This window comes from Diplodia corticola (assembly GCF_001883845.1).
Source record: "Diplodia corticola strain CBS 112549 chromosome Unknown scaffold10, whole genome shotgun sequence".
NCBI classification, from domain to species: domain Eukaryota; kingdom Fungi; phylum Ascomycota; class Dothideomycetes; order Botryosphaeriales; family Botryosphaeriaceae; genus Diplodia; species Diplodia corticola.
In genome coordinates, this window is record NW_017971489.1 from 60,566 (window position 1) to 80,615 (window position 20,050).

At 59.0% G+C, this 20,050-nt stretch overlaps 7 protein-coding genes across 7 annotated transcripts in view; 4 read left to right on the forward strand and 3 right to left on the reverse strand.

The window, feature by feature from the left end:
- The window catches only part of BKCO1_1000026 (putative 2-oxoglutarate-dependent dioxygenase), a gene marked incomplete at both ends in the record, with an annotated part of 1,193 nt that extends 539 nt beyond the window's left edge, over window positions 1–654 (reverse strand). The window contains one exon of the mRNA XM_020269378.1: window positions 1–654. This exon is cut by the window's left edge and continues 94 nt beyond it. Coding sequence (XP_020132862.1) covers window positions 1–654 — 654 coding nt within the window.
- Window positions 655–1,189: 535 nt separating this feature from the next.
- BKCO1_1000027 (mannose-1-phosphate guanylyltransferase) lies at window positions 1,190–2,675 on the reverse strand (the record flags this gene model as incomplete). The annotated part of the gene is made up of 4 exons (XM_020269379.1): window positions 1,190–1,216; window positions 1,273–2,445; window positions 2,501–2,557; window positions 2,607–2,675. 4 exons carry the CDS (start codon window positions 2,673–2,675, stop codon window positions 1,190–1,192), a joined length of 1,326 nt encoding a protein of 441 aa, XP_020132863.1.
- A 1,379-nt stretch (window positions 2,676–4,054) lies between these two features.
- BKCO1_1000028 (dynamin family protein) lies at window positions 4,055–6,777 on the forward strand (the record flags this gene model as incomplete). The annotated part of the gene is made up of 2 exons (XM_020269380.1): window positions 4,055–4,226; window positions 4,274–6,777. The coding sequence occupies 2 exons, from the start codon at window positions 4,055–4,057 to the stop codon at window positions 6,775–6,777; spliced, it is 2,676 nt and encodes an 891-aa protein (XP_020132838.1).
- A 1,000-nt stretch (window positions 6,778–7,777) lies between these two features.
- Window positions 7,778–10,447, forward strand: BKCO1_1000029 (abc transporter domain-containing protein; the record flags this gene model as incomplete). The annotated part of the gene is made up of 4 exons (XM_020269381.1): window positions 7,778–7,909; window positions 8,090–8,210; window positions 8,282–9,012; window positions 9,068–10,447. The coding sequence occupies 4 exons, from the start codon at window positions 7,778–7,780 to the stop codon at window positions 10,445–10,447; spliced, it is 2,364 nt and encodes a 787-aa protein (XP_020132839.1).
- Window positions 10,448–11,633: 1,186 nt separating this feature from the next.
- Window positions 11,634–14,039, forward strand: BKCO1_1000030 (uncharacterized protein; the record flags this gene model as incomplete). The annotated part of the gene is made up of 2 exons (XM_020269383.1): window positions 11,634–12,352; window positions 12,440–14,039. The coding sequence occupies 2 exons, from the start codon at window positions 11,634–11,636 to the stop codon at window positions 14,037–14,039; spliced, it is 2,319 nt and encodes a 772-aa protein (XP_020133013.1).
- A 1,214-nt stretch (window positions 14,040–15,253) lies between these two features.
- On the reverse strand, window positions 15,254–17,104 carry BKCO1_1000031 (general amidase; the record flags this gene model as incomplete). Its single annotated transcript, XM_020269384.1, has 2 exons — window positions 15,254–16,672; window positions 16,829–17,104. The coding sequence occupies 2 exons, from the start codon at window positions 17,102–17,104 to the stop codon at window positions 15,254–15,256; spliced, it is 1,695 nt and encodes a 564-aa protein (XP_020132931.1).
- Window positions 17,105–18,536: 1,432 nt separating this feature from the next.
- BKCO1_1000032 (alpha beta hydrolase fold-3 domain containing protein) lies at window positions 18,537–19,817 on the forward strand (the record flags this gene model as incomplete). The annotated part of the gene is made up of 1 exon (XM_020269385.1): window positions 18,537–19,817. One exon carries the CDS (start codon window positions 18,537–18,539, stop codon window positions 19,815–19,817), a length of 1,281 nt encoding a protein of 426 aa, XP_020132921.1.
- Window positions 19,818–20,050: the final 233 nt, after the last annotated feature.

Here is a 20,050-nt window from a genome sequence, read left to right on the forward strand (position 1 = left end):
CCGCCCCAGCTCCGGATACCCAATCAACCGCATAACCCAAAAGCTCCTCCTCGTCGCCTCGACAAACACATCCGCCTCCCCCGCCTCCTCCAACCCCAACGCCTCCCCCATCGCCCTCACCACCGCCGTCCCCACCCCCTTCACCTCCTCCACATACGCCTCGCACGCCTCCCGCAACCCCTCCGGCGTCCGGGGCCACAAATTCGGCCCCTCCAACACGCCGTACGGCGGGCCCCCACTTCCACCACCTCCTCGGTTTCCCCCACTTCCTTCCCACTCCGCATACAAATCCACCGCCTCATGCCAGTCCCTCCGGCCCTTCGTCACGTTCTCGCCGACGCGCTGGTAGCCACGGGCGCCGTCGCCGCCGCCACCTGCGGGGTCGCCGGCGTCGCGGCGGCGCAGCGACGCTTTTTCCGCGGGTGTGGCCTCGAGGAAGAAGTGGCGCGCGAGGTCGAGGATGGAGGAGAGCGTGTGGGGCGGGATGCCGTGGTTGGTGAGGTAGAAGAAGCCGGTGTCGCGGCAGGCGCGGGCGAGGGAGTGGGCGGTGGCGGCGCGGCGGCGGTTGTTGGTGGTGGTGGCGGCGGTGGTGTGGGGGAGGAAGGGCGAGATGTCGATGATTGGGAGGGTTGGTGTGGGTGCGGTTGTGGTCATGGTGGCTGGTTGAGTGATGAGAGGAGGTGGGAGGGAGGAAGGGGAGTGGAATGGGTGGAGGGCGTGATGTGGTATGAATGGGAAGGGAGAAGTGGATCGGCCGGTGCCGGGTTGTGGCGGGGTAGGTAGACGGGCTGGTACTTAGTGTGGTGGGGTAAAGCATGCTCGAAACTGGAGATAAGATAGAAAGTCCGGACGGGAGTCCTGGAATTGATCGGCAGCTCGTGAAGATCTTATGGGGCTTATCTCCTATCATCCTTTCCTTGCCTTTTTTTTTTTTTTTGAACCCCCCAATCGTCCATTCGTGCGCACTCATCCAGATCAAATTCGAACATCTACCCCTTAAAAGCTGTTGTGAGAGACATATGGCCGAGGCGAACGTTCAAGGCATCATGTAAGTTGCCGAAAAATTAATTTTGAGCTCTATAAGAGCTCCATGGCCGTAGCCAAGTTGTTGCTCGTCTGCTATGGTATCGTAACTGTGTACTGCGTTTTCTTTGATACGTCCGACCGTGATGTTATACCCTTCAACTCTCTACATGATGACCTCGTTTGCAACATCCTAGAAAAATGGGTCAGTATCACGGAGGAAGGTCAGCTGTGCTGTTGTTCGCATACCTTCTTGAGTTCCTTGTTCGGCAGACAGACGCAGTTCTGCACCCTAACCTCATCTCCAACGGCGCACTCCTTGCTAAGGATGGTGATGCTCTGAACCTTGACACCATTCTTGACGATGCTAGTGCTGTGCGTGGTGGCAGGCAGAGGAGTGCCCTCAACGCGAGCCCATGCCCCAATCTTGCTACTCCAGCCGACAATGGTGTAGAGCACACATGCGTCGTGCTTGATGGATGCATCATCCAAAACGATCGCCTCCTTGATACGAACGCCAGCGCCAATGTGCGCGCGAGCACCGATGGAGACATTGGGACCAAGCTTGGCAGTGGGGTCGACGTGAGCGGTGGGGTGAATGTAGACGGGAGGAATGATGTTAGCAGAGGGTTGCGCGAGCTCGTCCGTACCAGACTGCCATGCCTTCTGAAGGTAGAGAGCGTTGGCGGGAACAGCGGAGCCGGCCGTCTTGATCTGGCGCCAGAAGTCCTTTGTTTCCAGGACGAAGAACGACCTGGTGTCTGCCAGATCCGACAAAATGTCCTGCTCCAGTCTGATCACCTGAGTCTCTCCATCGTCTTCTTCGTCGGCCTGCATGAATGAGGAGTCGAGGTTCTCGGAGGAGGGGTATGAGAGGAGGCGGGGGCGTTCGGTGCGGCGCTTGATGGCGGAGCGGATCGAAGGGAAGATGGCTTGGGTGGAGAAAAGATAGACACCGCAGTTGATCAGGTTGGAGATGTGTGACTCGGGCTTCTCGACGTAGTGCAGCACACGCTTGGTGTGGGCATCCGAGACAATGCAACCGAAGTTGGTGGCAGCCTCGTTGCTAACCCTGGTGCCCAAGATGACAGCCTCGGCGTCCTTCTCCTCGGAAAGCTTCAGCATCTCGTTCAGCGGGAAAGAGCAGCAGACATCGGCATTGATGACGAAGAAGCGCTCCGGGTGGCCCTTGAGGATGGCATCGCGGAAGTGGTACAAGCCACCGGCGGTGCCCAGGGCCTGGTATTCTCGCAGGTATTGGAGCTTGATGTGGGGGAAGTCGTTGGCGGCTTCCTTGATGAAGTCGCGGAAAACCGACTCGTCGTAGTAGCCGACAATGAAGACCTCCTTGATCTCGGGGACCTTTGTGACAGCGCGGAAGCAATGCTCTATGATGGGGTGTCCGGCAACGTCGAAAAGCGGCTGCGCTAGTCAGCTTTACGGGACCTGAGCGGCGAAGCGGACGTTTTGGGACTACCTTGGGAACGTCAAGCGACAGCGGCCGAAAGCGTGTGCCTCTGGAGGGACCGCCGACCTACGAGCTGTTAGCAACAATTGGTCCGGCGCGGAGCGAGAAAGCATACCAGAATGACGGCCTTGGTGGAGGGCGCTTGGCCGGACGCCTTGCCTCGGAAAGGGACCTGGAGACTCATGGCGAGACGGCGGGGCAGGAATGGGGGTGGGGTCTCAAAGTCGGCGCAATGGGTACTGGGTGTGCAGCAGACTGGGCGTGGCGCAATTGAGGACAGCTTTATGGTGGAGAGTTGTGGCAGCGTGGCATCGGCAGGGAGCGGTACGCGCAGCCCAGGGACGATTCACCGCCCAGACCCACCAGCCCCTCGGCGCCCATGCTGACGCCGCATCGCATCACGGGGCCGTGCTCGGGACCCGTGCCTGCACCGAATGCTTTGAGTATGACCATGCGTTTGCGAATCCGGCGAATAGCGTGTGATCAGCCTCTCTCCCAGCAGTTGTTTGCTCATACTCCTGGCGATCTCGCCAGCGATTTGCATCTCAGTATCCGTACCACGGGACGGCTCAGTGTCTGCATGAGCGCAGAGTACGTATTCGGCGGCGTAAGTGCGGAAGTGGCCAGAAGCGGGGTCCGTAGCTGCGCGGCTCTGGACACACGACGCTGTGATGGCGGCTTGGGCAGCACGCTCAACCGGCGGCCGGCAGTGTGCTTCTCCGCAAAAAGGTACGGGGAGCTGTGCTGGCCCCGCCCGACCTCACATGGCGGCTACCCAAGCCGCAGAAGCTTGACGGCGGCGCGTTGGCGCGATCGGCAACGCGTCCGGGGACCCCTGCGCGTGTTGAGACGCGTCTTGCCTAGCGTCGGCTCATGCGCGGATACAGACTGCGTTGCTACACTACGCACCGCCGTGGCCCGTCGCAATGCTTCATCAGCTCCATTGTGCCGCGCGCGCACCTGGCTCTAGAAGAAATTGATATGGGACCAGCGCTGTGATTTCTGTGTCCTCGCAGCTTTTCCTACACTTGCCGCGAAGCGCCAGTGTGTCGCAGCGGCATCTGGCGCGGCTGTGCGCAGTGTGTTGTGTGTGTTTTCACGGACTTCCGTCTTCACATCGCCAGCGCTGTCCACCCAACACAACGCGCTCTTGCTATCACTCCGCCCTCCAGACCCTGCATAAAAACCCACCTCGTGCGCCGCGACACTCCTCTCCTCACTCCACAACCACCAACGCACTAGGTCCTCAGACGCCCGCGGGATCCTCGGTATCTCTGAGTGCTTTCAGGTTTGCTCTACGCAGTAGCAGCGACTTCAATCCGGGCAAAGACCCACCATCATCGACAGGAAGAAACATCTCGCAGTAAGGCATCTCACTTCGACTCGCAGATCGCACCGTCTCACAGTCACTGCGTTGATCACCCATAAGATCCACACCGTCCCTCACTCTCATCTTCTTCCCTTACACCTCCACCACCTCTTTACTTGTCCTGGCTCTTCTAACTGACCATCAGAGCTCGCGATCGTCTCCATCACCTTCACGCGCTATTTCCTGCTGTACCAATGGTCACGCGATCCTCACGTCACGGATCAGGAGTGAACCTGGTCCATCTGCCGTCGAGCGGCCAGGCCGAGAGTGAGCGGGACGGCTCAGTTGTTGAGACCATGTCCCGCACAGTCAAAATGGAGGCATCTTCACAGGCACTGTCGCAACCCGACAATCAAAGCCGTTCCAGTAAGTCTGCCGTCCAGATTGACAGGTCCCCCGCTAACAGGCAAAAGCCACCGCCATCCCCGATAACATTGCGCTCGAGAATTTGGGCCGTGGAGTGAAAGAGCTCGTCCAGGCCATCAATAAGATCGAGCAACTGGGAATCACCAAGGTCGCCGGTGACACACCCAAGATCGTCGTCATTGGAGACCAGTCGACTGGGAAGAGCTCAGTCATCAACGCCATCTCCGGAATTCAGGTCCCTCGCAGCAGTGGAACGTGCACGCGCTGTCCCATGCAGATAACCCTGACTGAAAACAAAGAGGTGAATGCCCGTTGGCGCTGCGATGTGTCCCTCCGACGCGAGTTCTTTTACGAAGCCAGTCACATCACCTACCCACCCTCAGAGAAACCGCCGCCGTTCTTTCCCTGGCAAGAGAATGACCCTCCGGAGACCATGCATTTCAAGACGGTCTTCAATAAGAAGGACTTGCAGCGAGTCATCAAGCAAGCTCAACTGGCCACCCTCAACCCAGGCTCCGACCCTATGACATTCGTACCATTGCAACCTTCGACCGACATTGGTGGCGGCCAGTATCAAGTCGAGTTCTCACCCAACTTGGTGTGCTTGGATATCTCCGCCCCCGGCCTTCCCAACCTATCCTTCTACGATCTCCCTGGAGTCATCTCCCAGACGGAAAACTTGGGAGACCTCTCGCTCATCAAGCTCGTCAAGCAGCTGGTGAAGCGCTACGTCTCAAAGGATAATGCTCTGGTTCTGTTGGCATGCTCAATGGAAAACGATATCCAGAACTCCAGTAGTGCTGGACTCCTACGCAAATACGGTGCTATCGACAGGTGCCTGGGCATTTTGACAAAACCTGACCGTCTGCCGCGTGGAGACCCAGTTGACCGTTGGGAGGGAATACTGCAAGGCAATGCATTCCAGCTTGGCCACGGCTATCACGTGGTGCGTAACCCGTCCCAGGCCGAGCTCGACAGGGGTATAGACCACGCCGCCGCACGCAACCAGGAGACGGAGTGGTTTTCGAAGATGAAGCCGTGGTGTGACCGCTTCATGCCATTCAACGACCGCTTCGGCACCGAGAGACTTCAAGACAAGCTATCTCAAATGTTGGCCATACAAATTCTCAAGAGTCTCCCGACCATTCACGAACGCGTTCAGGAGCAACTTTCCAAGATCGATGACGAATTGGCACATCTCCCCGAGCCACCGACTACAGATGCTCTCCGCATCGTTTCTGAGATAGTCAATAACTTCACAGATAAGATATCGAAGCAGATGGAGGGCGACTATCCGGACAACCAGTTCCGCCTAGTTTGGAAAAGCTTGCGGAACCAGTTTCGCAGTCGCATAACCGCTCAAAGGCCGACGATGCTCGTAAGAACAGCTGCCGACGTCCGAGATGCCCAACGAAGGTCAAATTCCATGATGCCGCAAACCCAGAGCCAGACATCGTCATTCTCGAGGCCGAAGGACATTATATCGATCGATGATTCCGACAATGAGCGTGCCCCCAGCGTGCAGCCTACCCCAACAAAGAAAAGAAAGGTCGCTCCGTCAGACAGCACACCCTCACGCCGCGGACCACCCGGCGGCGACGAGCACACCAAGAGATTCGACCTCGAGTACATCCACAAAACACTCGATGAAAAATCCTCCTCGGACATTCCGGGCGAAATCGATCCCAAAGCCCTCAATTATTTGAGACTGAAGACTCTGGAAGGCTGGGAACATCCCACCAAGGACTTTCTGGACGGTTTACACACAGCCCTTCGCACAACTCTCAACAAAGGACTAGATGATACGCTGAGGGCATGGAAAACGACGGAGCTCTCCAGAGAGACAGCTCGGCTGTCAGAAAATTTCCTTGAAGTCGCGTTCAGTGAGCAGCGCGACCACGCTGTTCCCCGAGCTCTAAGGCTCGAACGTCATAAGCCTGTCACGGAGAATGCCGCAGCGCTCGAGTACAATGAGAAGCAGGAACTCGAGATTTTCTTGCAAGCTAGGATCAAAGCCCGCACCAACATCCACTTTGATGAATACGATGCCTCCACGGGCAAACAAACGTCGAAGACAGAGAGACTAAAGAAGGCTAAGGACAGGGACTTTCAACATCAGCTTGGTCCTGACCCGTTCACGAGAGAGGTCGAGGCCATGGCCAAAGTGCGCGGCTACTACAATATCGCATCAATGCGCTATGTTGACGCCGTTGTGATGGGACTCCAAGCCGAGCTATTCGAAAAGCTCAGGGGGGGCTTAAGGGATGAGCTCGTTACTGTTCTCGAGATCTTCGGCGAGAACAACCAAGACACTTGCGCCCGGCTCCTCGCAGAGGACCCTGCCCGGGAGGTGCGCCGCCGCAGTTTGAGGGCGGACCGGGAGAAGCTGGTCGCAGCCCTCGACTGTCTGCAGGAGTTGGACCAGAAGTATCGGCAAGGCGTTCCAACATCTGGATCTTCTTCAAATGGCACCAACGGTTCCGGCTCTTCCGTCTCCGGCCCTTCACGTGCCTCTGTCCAGGATATCGACCTCGAGATGGACGAAGCCTAAGAAAGTGGCTCAGGGCAACTGGTTTTCTGATCCTCGTCCAGAGAATGGCACGTAAAGTTTAGCTGCTGCTTGTAGGGAAGCTGCGGTACTCGACTACACCTCACGACAGTGTTGGGTATTCCATGATGTGGGCTTCTTTTTGGAGACCACTTGGTCTCGGTAAGATTTGCCCATAGCAAACGGTCAATTGCAATGTTCTTGAAGGCCTTGGTCTCTATCGGTCTTTTCTTGGAACGATCATTCTCCGATTCGCAGCGGGATTACTTGGCCATGCTTGATGGAACCGAAGTTTCTTCAAAGGGTTTAGATAGCGATGAGCCGCTTATTCTTTTCTTTTCTTTTTCGTCTCCAGGTGCAGACATGGTTTCAGAAGATTCTCCAGTTTTGTTTTTTCAAGATAGATTCTACGACGGAGGCATCAAGTTTCAGGGATAGAGTAACTAGCAGCGGAAGTTTTGCTTCAAGATAGAGTATGCAGTAAATGCGAACCACATGAACGACCAATCGATCTCCTCTGCGCATCGCCACAGCATATCCGTACCCGGCGCCAGTCCGCTAACAATTCTCCTGGCGTGGCTCACCACCACTCTTCCGTACGCCCTTGTGCCAACTTTTCCTTTTCTGTGTTGGTAGTAGTTTCCTTGGCAATTTTACGCTTTTAGACACCGTCCTCGCATAGACACCGTGAGTCCGCCGGCGACATCACCGTCACCGCGCCCAGCCCGCTCGCCCCTGAATTCAAGGCGCTAGCTCCACGATCTCGTTTGCTATCCCACAGTTGTCCAAGTGATTCATTTTGCATCATATAAAGCCTGAAGAAGGTTGGATTTGTGGTACGGAACCAAGCCACCAGGTACATTTACGCCTTCCATCTACGGACTACCACCCCCACACCAATCGCTCTACAGCTATATTTGTTGTGCTTTGCTCTCGGCTTTCTACCTACAAACCTCAAGACTAAGACTACACCTCGCTAGCAACGACAAGAACAAGTGGAACAATGGTGAGGAAGGGGAAGGAGAAGGTGACTGGCAAGCAAGGTGCCACAGCTGTCGGCGAGGGGCAGCTGTACGTCACATCGCAACAGAGCAGATATGCACTTGATGCCGTCGATGCTCCGAATTCGAAAGAGGTGAGTGGCGGCATCATACATCCACTGTTCGAGTTTTGTCATTGCGAAGCTCAGGACACGATGAAAGACAATGCTGGAGACAGCATAGCGGTCAAGGAAACACTGCTTCGGCTCTACACCCATCCCATTCTCCCAGTCCACCATCATCTCCGCTTATGGCTAACGATAAGCTTCCAACAGGTCCTGGTCAAGGATCTCAGCATTTCCATTGGCAAGAAAGAAGTCCTTCGCAATGCAGAGATCCACCTTGAGGAAGGTCGACACTATGTCCTCGCTGGACGGAACGGCACTGGGAAATCAAGTCCGTTCCACCTACCTTTCACCTCACCATCCCCACCTCCTCCTCGCTCGAATCCACTGACGCCGCGCCAGCCATCCTCCGAGCCATGGCCACAGGCCAAATGACCAGCATCGCGCTGAACCAACGCATCCTCCTCCTCGGCCAAACCACCCTTCAACAAAACCAAGGCATCACCGACCACGGCGACATCGACGCCGATCCAGACCTACCCGCCGAGTTCGCCAACCTCTCCCTCCTCCTCCCCGCCGCCAACGGACCCCCGCACAACCACCCAGCACACGACGAAACCGTCCTCGAGCACGTCCTCAACGGGAACACACACCTCACCACCCTCCGATCCACCGTCGCCCTCCTCACCACCGCCCTCAACACCAACGACGACGCCACCACCACCACCGCCCCCGACCCGCTCGCCCCCGTCCGCGCCTACCGCCTCCTCACCTACCGCCGCCTCCGGCACGAGCACTTCACCGCCCGGCACGCCGCGATCCGGCGCTCAGGCGCGCGCGGCAAAGACGCGCGCGCCAAGCAACTCGCCGCCGAAGCCGCCGTGAACGCGGCGCGCGAGGCGCTGCTCCAAACCACGAGCGACGTCGACGACATCGCCGACATCGACGACGACGTGGTGGCGGCAGAGACGCAGCGCGCGGCGGACATGCTGGCCGAGGCGCAAGCGGAGCTGGCGGCGGTGGACGCGGGGGCGCAGGAGGCGCGGGCGCGGCGCGCGCTGCTCGGGCTGGGGTTTACCGCGGAGAGCGTGGGGATGCCCGTGGCGCGGCTGTCGGGGGGGGTGGCGGACGCGGTGCGGGCTGGCGCGGGCGCTGTGCGGCGCGTGCGACGTGTTGCTGTTGGACGAGCCGACGAATTATCTGGACCTGCCGGCGATTGTGTGGCTGCAGCGGCATGTGGCCGAGGGGGGGTTGGGGAGCACGACGGTGGTGGTGGTGACGCATGACAGGGCGTTTGCGGATGGGGTGGCGGAGGAGCTGTTGGTGTTGCGGGAGGGGGCGCTGGAGCGGTTCCGGGGGAACGTGACGGCGTATGAGCGGGAGAGGAGGAGGCATGCGAAGTGGATGCGCGGGATGCGGGACGCGCAGGAGCGGCGGGACGGGAGGTTGGGGCGGAGTCTGGAGGAGAGCAAGGCCAGGGCGCGCAGGACGGGCGACGATAAGAAGCTGAAGCAGGTGGCTGGGCGGCAGAGGAAGATGGAAGAGCGCGCGGGGTTGCAGGTCTCGGCCAAGGGGACGAGGTTCAAGTTGAATAGGGACCTGGCGGGCCACCACGCCACGAGCCGTGCCGAGATCGAGGTCCCCGCGTTCGACGAGCTGCCGCGCATTGTGGTGCCGCTGGTTCCGACCGATTTGAAGTTCCCCGGCGCCCTGGTCAGCGTGGAGAAGGTGTCGTTCCGGTATCCTGGCGGTCGCGAGGACGTGTTGAAGGAGGTGGATCTGATCATCCACCCGGGCGAACGTGTTGGTTTGGCGGGCTTGAACGGATCCGGAAAGACGACGCTGCTGGAGTTGATCACTGGTCAGCAGGCCTCGGTGCCTACAAAGGGCACCATCACCCGCCATCCCCGCGTCCGCATCGGCCGCTTCTCTCAGGAGGCCGTCGAGCACCTCGACGCCATGCCCGCCGCCACGTCCACCAGCGCACTCGCCCACCTCATCGCCTTCTTCAACGAAGCATCTACCACCACAATGAACCCCGGCGCTGCCACTTCGGTATTCTCAGACCCCTCTTCCCAGCCCATCTCTGAACAGGAGGCGCGAGTGCTGCTCTCCGGCTTGGGCCTCCAGGGTGCCGTCGTCTCGGACGTTCCCGTCTCGGCGCTGTCGGGCGGGCAGAAGGTCCGGGTGGCGCTGGCGAAACTCCTGTGGCCCGCGCCGCCGCACCTACTCATCTTGGACGAGGTGACGACGCACCTTGACGCGGATACTATTCTAGCTTTGGTCAGTGCGCTGCGGGCCTACGAGGGCGCGATCGTTGTGGTTAGTCACGACCGGTTCTTTGTGAGAGGTGTGGTGGAAGGGGCTAGGGTGGATAGAGGGTTTGGGGATGATGGTGAGGATGAAGAGGGAGATGGGAGTGAGAGTGGGGAGAGTGAGGATGGGGCGTTGAAGAGGGTGGGTGTGGTTTATAGGTTGGCGAAAGGCCGGTTGAGGAAGTTGGAGGGTGGGATGGAGGAGTATGAGAGAGATGCTGAGAGGGCAGTTTCGAAGTTGAGGGATGTGTGATGTGTGAGTATTGGGAATGGTCGCAAGTGAACAAGCAAAAGAAAGAAATAGAACGAGAAAAAATGAAAAGTTTGGTGTTTCACAGATTTCGTGAAGAGTTGATTCATCTGGCTAATACCGACCACCCCCAGCTGCGAAGATCAAATCTTTCCGTTGAAGTAAGTGATAAAGTATGCCCTCTTTCAGACGACGGCTTCGCGCACGAGGTCGCGTGCTTGTATTGAGTCAGCAGCGACAACATATTCTACGCCTGCCACTCGTTTCATGGCTCATCGTGCTGCATTCCTCCAAGTCTTGGATCTAGAAGACTCTGATACACGGTGCAGAATGGGGGGATCCGCGGTCTTGACAAATGATTGGAAGCTGACGTAGCCAGACGTGTTTGGAGTGACGCTAGGCTCGGTTACAGCGACTGGGCGGCAGTATCAGCTTTCGTTGGGGCCAATGGCTTAAGAACAGGGCTAATGAGAAGTAGCGGCCACTGGACTTGCAGCAGAGCAAGAGATCTTTGCACGATTGAGTTAAGGCGTGCGCGCGGCACAGTCAGGGGCGGGCCGTAGCGGGACGCAGCCGGCGGCCAACAGGTGGCTCCGACTTGCGCTCCGACTTGCCGCAGGCGGAGGCAAGGAGGCTGTCGGGGAAGACGGGCGGGCTCAGAGACTCGAGACGAGTGGATAGGGGCGTGGAGCTGGCGGGCTGCTGGCGGGCTGCTGGCGGGCTGCTGACGTGGTCGGCGAGGGCCTGTCGTGCCTGTACAACCGATGCCCGGATGGGCAAAACGTAAACAAGCGCGATTGGCTGGGGAGGCAGCATCGCGCGCTCGACTGCTGCTCCGGCACGGCTTTGGATTGGCACCCGGGCACCGCGGGTGATCATGTTGGCTGCTTGGGCGCGCTGGGCCGGGCGTGGACAGGGCAGGCAGATCCCTGCGCCTAATGCGAACTGACGCCCCAGCACAGACGTCCTTCAGGAGAGCGCCCCGAGATAAAATAATGCTCCAGACCACAAGATGCCTTAGCCCGCACCGCACCGCCATGACGGGCCGCTGACCCAGGCACAGCACACCGCACCCCGACTGAGCCCGCGACCGCGCCCCGCCCGCCGAGAGCCAGGCCTGCGTCCCGCCTGCGTCCCGAGCCTGCACCCGCGACCTCGCCCTCTCCACCCCATCCTTGCTCCGCCACCCATGGCCGACGACAACCAGGCTCGCTCGCAGGAGCAGCAGCCGCAGGACCAGCAGCCCCCGGGCTCCAAGGCGCCCGCCCCCAAGGACAAGAACTGTCCCTTCTGCCACCAGCCCTTCACCTCGTCCTCGCTCGGCCGCCATCTCGACCTCTACATCAAGCCGAAGAACCCCAAGGCCCCCGACGGCATCCACAATGTCGACGAGATACGCAGGATGCGCGGCGGCATCACCCGCCGCCAGGCTCGCAATTCGCTGGCCCGGAAGGGCGACTCGAGCGGCGGTTCGACGCCCGTCTCGCAGCAGCAGCAGCAGCCGCCCCCGCCCCAGCCCACCGCCCCGCAGCAGGTGCCGACGCCCGTCCAGCACCAGCACCAGCACCAGCAGCACCAGCCGTCGCAGCAGGGCCAGCCGCAAAATCCGTCTGTGAGTGCCGTGTCGGCCGACACTGCTTCTCCGGTTGTCACCCAGAGCCCGACGCTGAACATCAACCCGCCTCCCCAAAAGCTGCGCTTTCAGTTCAACCAGCCCTCGTGGACCTCCACCGGTGTCATCAACAATCTGCCCCCTCGTGCGAGCGTGAGCAGCGAGACGAGCAAGTCACGGCACGAGCTGCATAAGCGAGGACTGGAGACTCGGCAGGTACTGTACGACGAGCTCGACCATGGGAGGGCCGCCGAGCTGGCATTGAGGGAGGTTCTGGCGAGCGTGAGGGATGCCAGGTGCGTGGCCCACTTTTACCCATCCGGGACCGCCCAATTGGGATGTTTTTACGCTGCCGTTGATTCAATTGCTGACCTCGACTCCAGCGCCCGCTCAGCCGGCGTCAACCTCTTCGACTTCGATCCTTACACCCTGAGCTTTCCTTCTCTATGTCTCCATATCCTTCCCGCTCCCGCAACCTTGTTCTCACCCTCGCCCTTCCCGAACAGCGAGTCGTGGTCCATAAGCCCGCCCGGACAGAAACAATTCGACGCTCTGAATAAAAATATCCGCGACCGTCTGGTGCAAAGGCAAAGACATTCGCAACTTTTTGGCGCCACGAACCCGCTTGTCGGCACGCCCTCGGCTAGTGCGGCATCTCCGCTCCCCACTCCACCACTCGGAGGATTCGATCCCGATCCGCAGCGGCTGTTCCAACACCTGCAGGATGCCTACAACCACTGGAAGTCATTGTCGGATAAGCAACGGCAGGAGACGTGGACATTGGAGATCTTGCGGAGCTACACCCGTGCGGATGAGTCGAGAAGGGAAGCCGAGAACAGCCTGGCCAACGCAAGGAAGGAGATTGAGACGCTGAAAAACAATCGGTGGATAAACATGGGCATGGCCTCGTCGACAACATCGGCGTACGGAGCAGGTGGAGTGCAGAGTCCCAGCACTTCTCTACCAGTGCCGAGTGAAACATTCAAGGAATTGGCTGGAAAGCATGCCCAAGGATTGGATCCCCGGACCTGGGATTACGACAAGCTGATGGAGAAGTGGACGAATGTGGTCAAAGAAAATAAGAAGAGTATGTCAAGCTTGGCAAACCAGAGGAGTTTGAGCACAGGTTCTGTTCCGGCGTCGACACCAGTGAGTACCAGCGGCATGAACGCAACAAACGGCAACACTACGCCTATCAGTTGCGGGGGAGGCATGCTGAGTACATCGATGCACCACGTGGGTATCAATGGCACAAGCGCGGGACCCATGGGTACACCAACAACACTCGTGCCCCCGTCCATCGCAGCCAATGGATTCGCCACGTCTCAGAGCTCGCGGGACGGAGTTGTGGATTCCGATGCAACGGATGTAATAGACCCAGATGGAGATGATGACGATGCGGACGCTGATGCAGACGCGGAGACGGTCATCTCGCCGGAAAACGCTCCGCAGCAACAACAGCAGCCTAGCCTCCAGCAACAGCAGCAGAGCCATGCCCAGCGTCAGCAACACGCTCATCACCAGCAGCTTTCTCAACACCACCAGCCACAACACCCTCAACAACGCCCCCAGCATCCACAGAACCCGTCACCGCTTCACCAACCTCTTCCTCCGCAGCAGCTCACCCAACAACAAATGTCGCAGCAGCCGCTTGGAACGCCTTCCCTTCCCGGTCAACCGCCGCAACACCCGCACTCACAACCGCCTACTCCGCACAACCAGCAACCTCCGCCTCAGCACACGCAGGCTTGGACGGGCATGGGTGCCCCCACTCATGCATCCACGCATTTCCCAGGATTACAAGGGATGACTGGCCTCACTCCTAACGGCAAAGGCCCGCGAATCTTACCAGAGACAAGCGGACCAGTCGTTGGGACTGTGGGCCCCAACGGTGCTTTGATGGATGGTATTGAACTGCAAGCGCATCCAGGAAACGTCGGTGGACCTGACGCATTTATGACAGGAACACCAGGTTGGGGATGACTGTATGGCAACTAATGACGGGAGCAAGGATGGATCGTGGAGTTGGTAACCACGGCCATCGAGGAACTCGATAGTCGACGCTCGAGACGATGTCATTTCACTTTTTTTCTACGGCCGATTTGAGAGACCCGCCTGGGCTTGGATTCGGGTGTGCCGAAGGGCAGCAAGAGAGAGCTCCAATAGGATGCATGCTACCAGAGTATGCCAGTTTATTCGCTTATCCGCTTCCTTCGCTCTTGCGTTGGCAGAGCGGCACGATTTGACGAGTGGTATCCATCTGACTGATGCTTATCGAGTCGCCGAAGAAATCGTCGCCCTATTTACTGCTTTAGTACCCTGTTGTTTGCTTCAAGTAACGCAAAAATTCTGCTTTTGTTGCAACGAATGTCTTTTTATTCTTCAACGCGCTTTCTAGTTCCAACCGGCTATCTGCACCCCGGTACGGATGGCTAGTACAAAAGGAGAGGGGAAAGCCGGATGGCAGATACGTCCGGTAAAAGACGAAAAAGCTCCTTTTCATTTTATTTTCATGTATTATGACCCACCCCCGGCTGCAAAAGACCCAAATGCCCCATGACATTTGCTTCGCATTTGTCGAATTTTCCTCTTGTAACGTACTCCTTACTTAACTGTCTATATCACATACCCGGCTAATGGCATTTTATTGCTAGCGAGAGGGATGAGAGACGAGGTAGCCGAGATACTATATTCTTGTTGATATATGCTATATACCATCATGCTTTTTTTTGTCTTTCTTTTTTGTTTCTCCATGTAGTCTTTGATCTATTCATTGCTTGTTTGACGTCTGAGATGTGCTATCCCTTCGCCTTTTTTTTTCTGTGTTGAGCGTAAGAGAAAGTGCTTTTACATGGCCCATCTGCCTTAAACTGGAGTCGTTGCCGATGCATACCCGACAGAGCAACGGAACACGGTAGGCATCACTACAATCCTAACAAACTTAGCCTCACTGCTATGTAAAGATGTGGGCTGAATAAATTCTTTCGAACTACCGAAAGGAAAGAGTAACACGACGGAAGAGAGGGTTGCACAAACGCTCATTACGTGCTACAGATACCTACGTCCCCACGGCCGCAGTCCAGGTTCGCCATGTCAAAGAGAGAAAGAAAAAAAGCCTGCCATGTGCCATCACTCCACCTCTTTGACTTTCAGAAAAAGCTATAGCCCCCCTCCCATCACCGACCCCGCAACAGGTCTCAGTCTCTCAGCACCCCGTCCACCACCTCGGCCACTTGCAGCATCTTCTCCTCCTCCAGCCTCCTGCCAACAAGCTGCACCGCGACGGGCGCGCCGTCGTAGATGTCCGGATCGTACGAAGCCTGCGTCTTGGCGTCCAGCTCGCTCCTAGGCTCGAAGTCGACCGCACGCGGATCCGCATCCTTGCTCGCCCTGGTCACGGGCACGACGACGCTGGTGTAATCGAGCAGGTTCACCCACATGGTGTAGCCGTAGTACGTGTACAGCTTCGGGCGGGCGGCGGGGAAGGGCGCGACGGGGGCGATGATGGCGTCGACGCCGGCGCCGCCGGCGGTGGAGTTCCAGTAATCGAGATACGCCTTTTGCAGGCGCCGCCGACGCACGTTGTTGGCGGCGATGTCGGTGGCCGTGGCCTCGGGCGAGATGGGGTCGGGCCAGGGCATCTGCACGTACTCGGTGGCCTGCGGCTCGCCGGACAGGGCGAAGGCGGCGATGGTGTCGCGGCCGCCGTCATAGGTCCAGGTGGCGGCGCAGCACTCGACGATGTCGGCGTGAGAGGGCGGCTCCCACTCGACGACGGCGTGGCCCGCGGCGCGCAACTTGTCGACCGCGAGAGACAGGGCCCGCGCGACGGGCGGCGTGACGCGCGCGACGCCGTCGTCGCGAAGCACGCCGAAAGTCAGCCTCTTCTCCTCCGCCTTCTCCGCCACCCCCGCCGCCCTGTCCGCCCGCCACGCCATCTCCACCACCATCGGATCCTCCCGCCACGGCTCCGCCCCCAGCGCCGCCTCCGTCAGCAGCCTCAACCCGCCCACGCTGCCCGCCAGCGGGCCCACGACGCTGAGCACGCTGTTCTGCCCGTCCAGGCTGTTGGCCACGCCCTCGTACGGCAGCCGCCCCGCCGCCGGCCGCAGGCCGTACAAGCCGTTGAACGCGGCCGGGATCCGCACCGACCCGCCAATGTCGGTCCCGAAGCCGCACGGCGACCCCTTGAGCGCGATCAGCGCCCCTTCCCCGCCCGACGACCCTCCCGCGGAGAGGTGCAGCCGGTTGGCGGGGGACGCTACGTAGCCGACGATGTTGTTGATCGTCTCGCCGCACATGAGCGTGTGCGGCACCGCCGTCTTGACGTAGATGACGGCGCCGAGCGACCGCAGGTGCCGCACCAGCAATGATTCCGTGGAGGCGGTGATGGGGTAGTTTTTGGAGTCGCGCTGGCCCTGGTAGGTGCCTAGCCACCCGATGTAGCCCATGCTCGTGTCGAGGCCGCGCACGTGGAATTGGTCTTTGAGCGAGACGGGGAGCCCGTGGAGGGGCCCGAGCCCGCGGCGTTTGTCTGCCGTTTGCGCGAAGCGCTGGTCCAGCGCTGCGGCTGCTTCTAGGGCGGCGGGGAAGGCGGTTTCGTGGAGGCAGTTTGTCTGGAGGGGTGGGGGAGGGGGTTTTGTGTGTTAGGGTTCTGCTGTTGCTGCTGCTGCTTTTAGGGATTTGGGGGAGGGGAGTGACTGAAAGGTTTTGGGGGGGTGGGGTGGGGAGGATAAGTTTCTTGGGGGACGGGCAGAAGAAAGCAGACCAACCAGTTGGTGTGCGATCGAGGCGCGGTGGATGAAGGCTTTGGTGACTTCGACCGCGCTCCACGCCCCCGCCGTCGTCTTGGCCACGATGCCCGGCGCGTCCGTCTCCGTGATCTCGATCTCGCGCGGGCTGAGCCATTGGTGCACGAACGTGCCGGTTATGTCGCGCTGCTGCTCGGGGGTGGGCAGGTCGGCGATGATGTATTCCTTGGGGATGGAGGCTAGGATCGCCTCGCGCTTCGCGGCGGCGATTTCTTGCCAGTTCTTGGAGCCGCCCATTGTATGTGTATATTTCTACGGCTGAGGATTATTGTTCGGGAAGGCGGAGCAGGATTACAGAGAATAATGAGTTGGAGAGGAAAGAAGGGAGGAGGGTGGATGTGAATAAGTAAAGCGGCGCGGGGAAGAAGAAGAGGGGGAATTGATTAAGAGCTTTTATCGTAACATTTTACTAATTGCCTACAGGGGAGGGCCTGCGGGGTTTATCGGGGAAGAGTGCTCTCGCGATAGGTGGGGTGCGAAGAGTGGTGACGCTTGGCTCTGGGGGAGGTGATGACATATCTGTGCCCCTCCTCCCCCCATCGCTTATCGATAAGCAGTTGCACGTTGCTTGTTTAGGCAATTGGCCGGCTTTGAGCAACCGGTGCCGATAGGGCTGGTGTGCCTCACATCGCGTCAAGTTCCGTGAGACTGATTCATTTGAATTGCGCAATGAACGAGGCGTCTTCATGCAAGTGCATGTATTAGGCAAAATGTGTATTGTCGAACAGCGTTGAAGCCGAAGGTGCCGGCGAACGAAGCTTGTCAGTGCCGATTATGCCGCCTTGAGTGTCAAGGAAGAGTGCCGTAAGTGCCGAACAGCAAGCCACCGGCTCTTACTACCAGCTCCAGGCTCAAGGCCGAAGGTTTGTTAGTTGCAAATACCATTGTTGTGCTACTGCAATTCGCTACTTCTTGCAGCGGTAAAGCCATGGAAAACTCATTCGATAAGCTGATTGACTTATGTTACCAAACGTATACTGGAAACCCTCGATTCCATAGGTAGATAGGTGCGGATGTCGGGGGTATACGGTGCACAGGTGTGACGTGGCCGAGCGTATTCTCCTAGTCCTTCAAGACAGTCGCGCATTCAACGCTTTCATCGGGCTCTCTGTCATATGCAAGATTCCGAGGCCTTTCGGTCCAGTCATCTATCCTTCATAGAACCCCTCACACATCCACATACTTTCGTCCAAGCTCCGGCAGGCTGGCAGTCAGAGCAACGTATGAGCTATGACCACTCTCTGCACGGTGCCCTCTTGGAGACCCTTTGCCTCGGCACCGAGCCATCCACTAGTGTCGGTACGTCTACTCTCCGCTACATTTGACAGTCGACAAGAGCATAGTGCGAGGGACAGAGCGAAGCTTAAATCTAACTCTAGATGTCTAGTATCTATTAGTTGCATGGAGATACCTAGGCATCTACGCCATCTACATCACGGAGTACGCCAAACGCCTCGGCTCCGGTCTCCACTATAATGACCTTCACCGCGGTCCACATTGAAGGGCCGAAAAGAAGAGAGTCATGAACGTCCAGTACTATTACTACGCTTACCACCAACGTCCATCATTTATCTCTCGTGTTCCCACCGTGACAAAGCCGCCCAGGCACAGAGCATTCGCTCTCCCATAAACACCAGTACACCAAACCCCAACCACCTACCCCACCACCATGACGACCATTCCCCCCGCCGCCGCCGCCGCCGCCACCCCAAACCCCAAAATCCTAACCCGCCAACCCCTCAAAGCAATCTACATCCTCACCTCCCTCATCTTCGAAACCCTCATCCGGCTCCCCCTCTGCGCGCTCCTCTACTGCCTCCTTCCCTCCCTCACGCGCCCAGACCCGCGCTGGACGTGGCGGCAGGCGATCGGCGTGCGGCTGCTGCGCGCCATCGTGCAGCACAGCGCCGCGGTGGAAGGCGTGTCGCGCGTCCCGCTTTCGCTGGCGCCGGGCGCCGAGGGCGAGCGCTTCGAGGTGATGGAGCCGGCCGAGGCGTCTGCGTACCGCGGGCCGCTGCAGGACGACGACGACGACGGCGATCAGACGCGTCCGGCCAGGATCGGGGGGACGTGGTACGCGGAGCGGTATTGCGGCGACGAAGGTGAAGAGGGAGAAGAAAAAAAGAGCAACAACACCAAAGCGATCGTCCTCCACCTCCACGGCGGCGCCTTCGTCCTCGGCGACGGCCGCGAAAACGACTGCGGCGCGCTCGCCCGCACCATGCTCCGCCAATGCCACTCATCCATCTCCCACGTCTTCTGCCCGCAATACCGCCTCGCCGGGGCGTCGTCGTCGTCGTCGCCCGGCGGCGACGCGCGCTACCCGGCCGCGCTGCAGGACGCGCTGACGGCGTACCTGCACCTGCGGCGGCGCCACCGCATCCCCGCGTCGCGCATCGTCCTCTCGGGCGACAGCGCGGGCGGCAACATCGTCAACGCCCTGCTGCGGTACATCGCGACGTACCGCGACGACGGCATCGACGGCCTGGAGGAGGACGAGGCTCCCGCGTGCGCCTGGCTGTGGTCGCCGTGGACGAGCCCCGCGCAGGCGCTGGATGCCGGGCGGGTGGCGCTGTCGCCGAACCGCGACTCCGACTACGTGCCCGAGGCGTTCGGCGCGTGGGGTTGCCGCGCGTACGCCGGGCACCGCGACGGTCTTGTGAATGATTCGTGGATATCCGTCGTTGCGGCGGATGCGTTCCCCTCGCCTGCGCCCGTGTGGGTGCAGACGGGCGGGCGGGAGCTGCTGTTCCACGACAATGTCGAGTTCTTTGAGGGTTTGAGGAAGGTGAATGAAGGGAAGGGGAAGGGCGGCCAGCCGTGCGAGCTCGAGATTGTGCCGCACGCGCCGCACGATATCGCGTTGTTGGGCCATATCCTCGGGTTTTCCAAGGAGTATGAGGGGGCGTTGGAGAAGGCCGAGGCGTTCTTCCAGAGAGTCAGGAAATGAGAACGACTGTAGCAAAGTGGCAGAAGAAGAAACGATGGAAACGAGCAGGACGAACGACGCGGGGAATATAACATGTCGATATTGTAAACAATACATATTAGCCTGACCTGTATGGAATATCTTGCAATGCTCATAAACGACGGATTGATCGGAGATGTCAACAGCAAAGTATACAAAAACCATGGCTATGCGTAAACGACTGAGACGAGTGCGTGATAGAACAAAACCTAAAA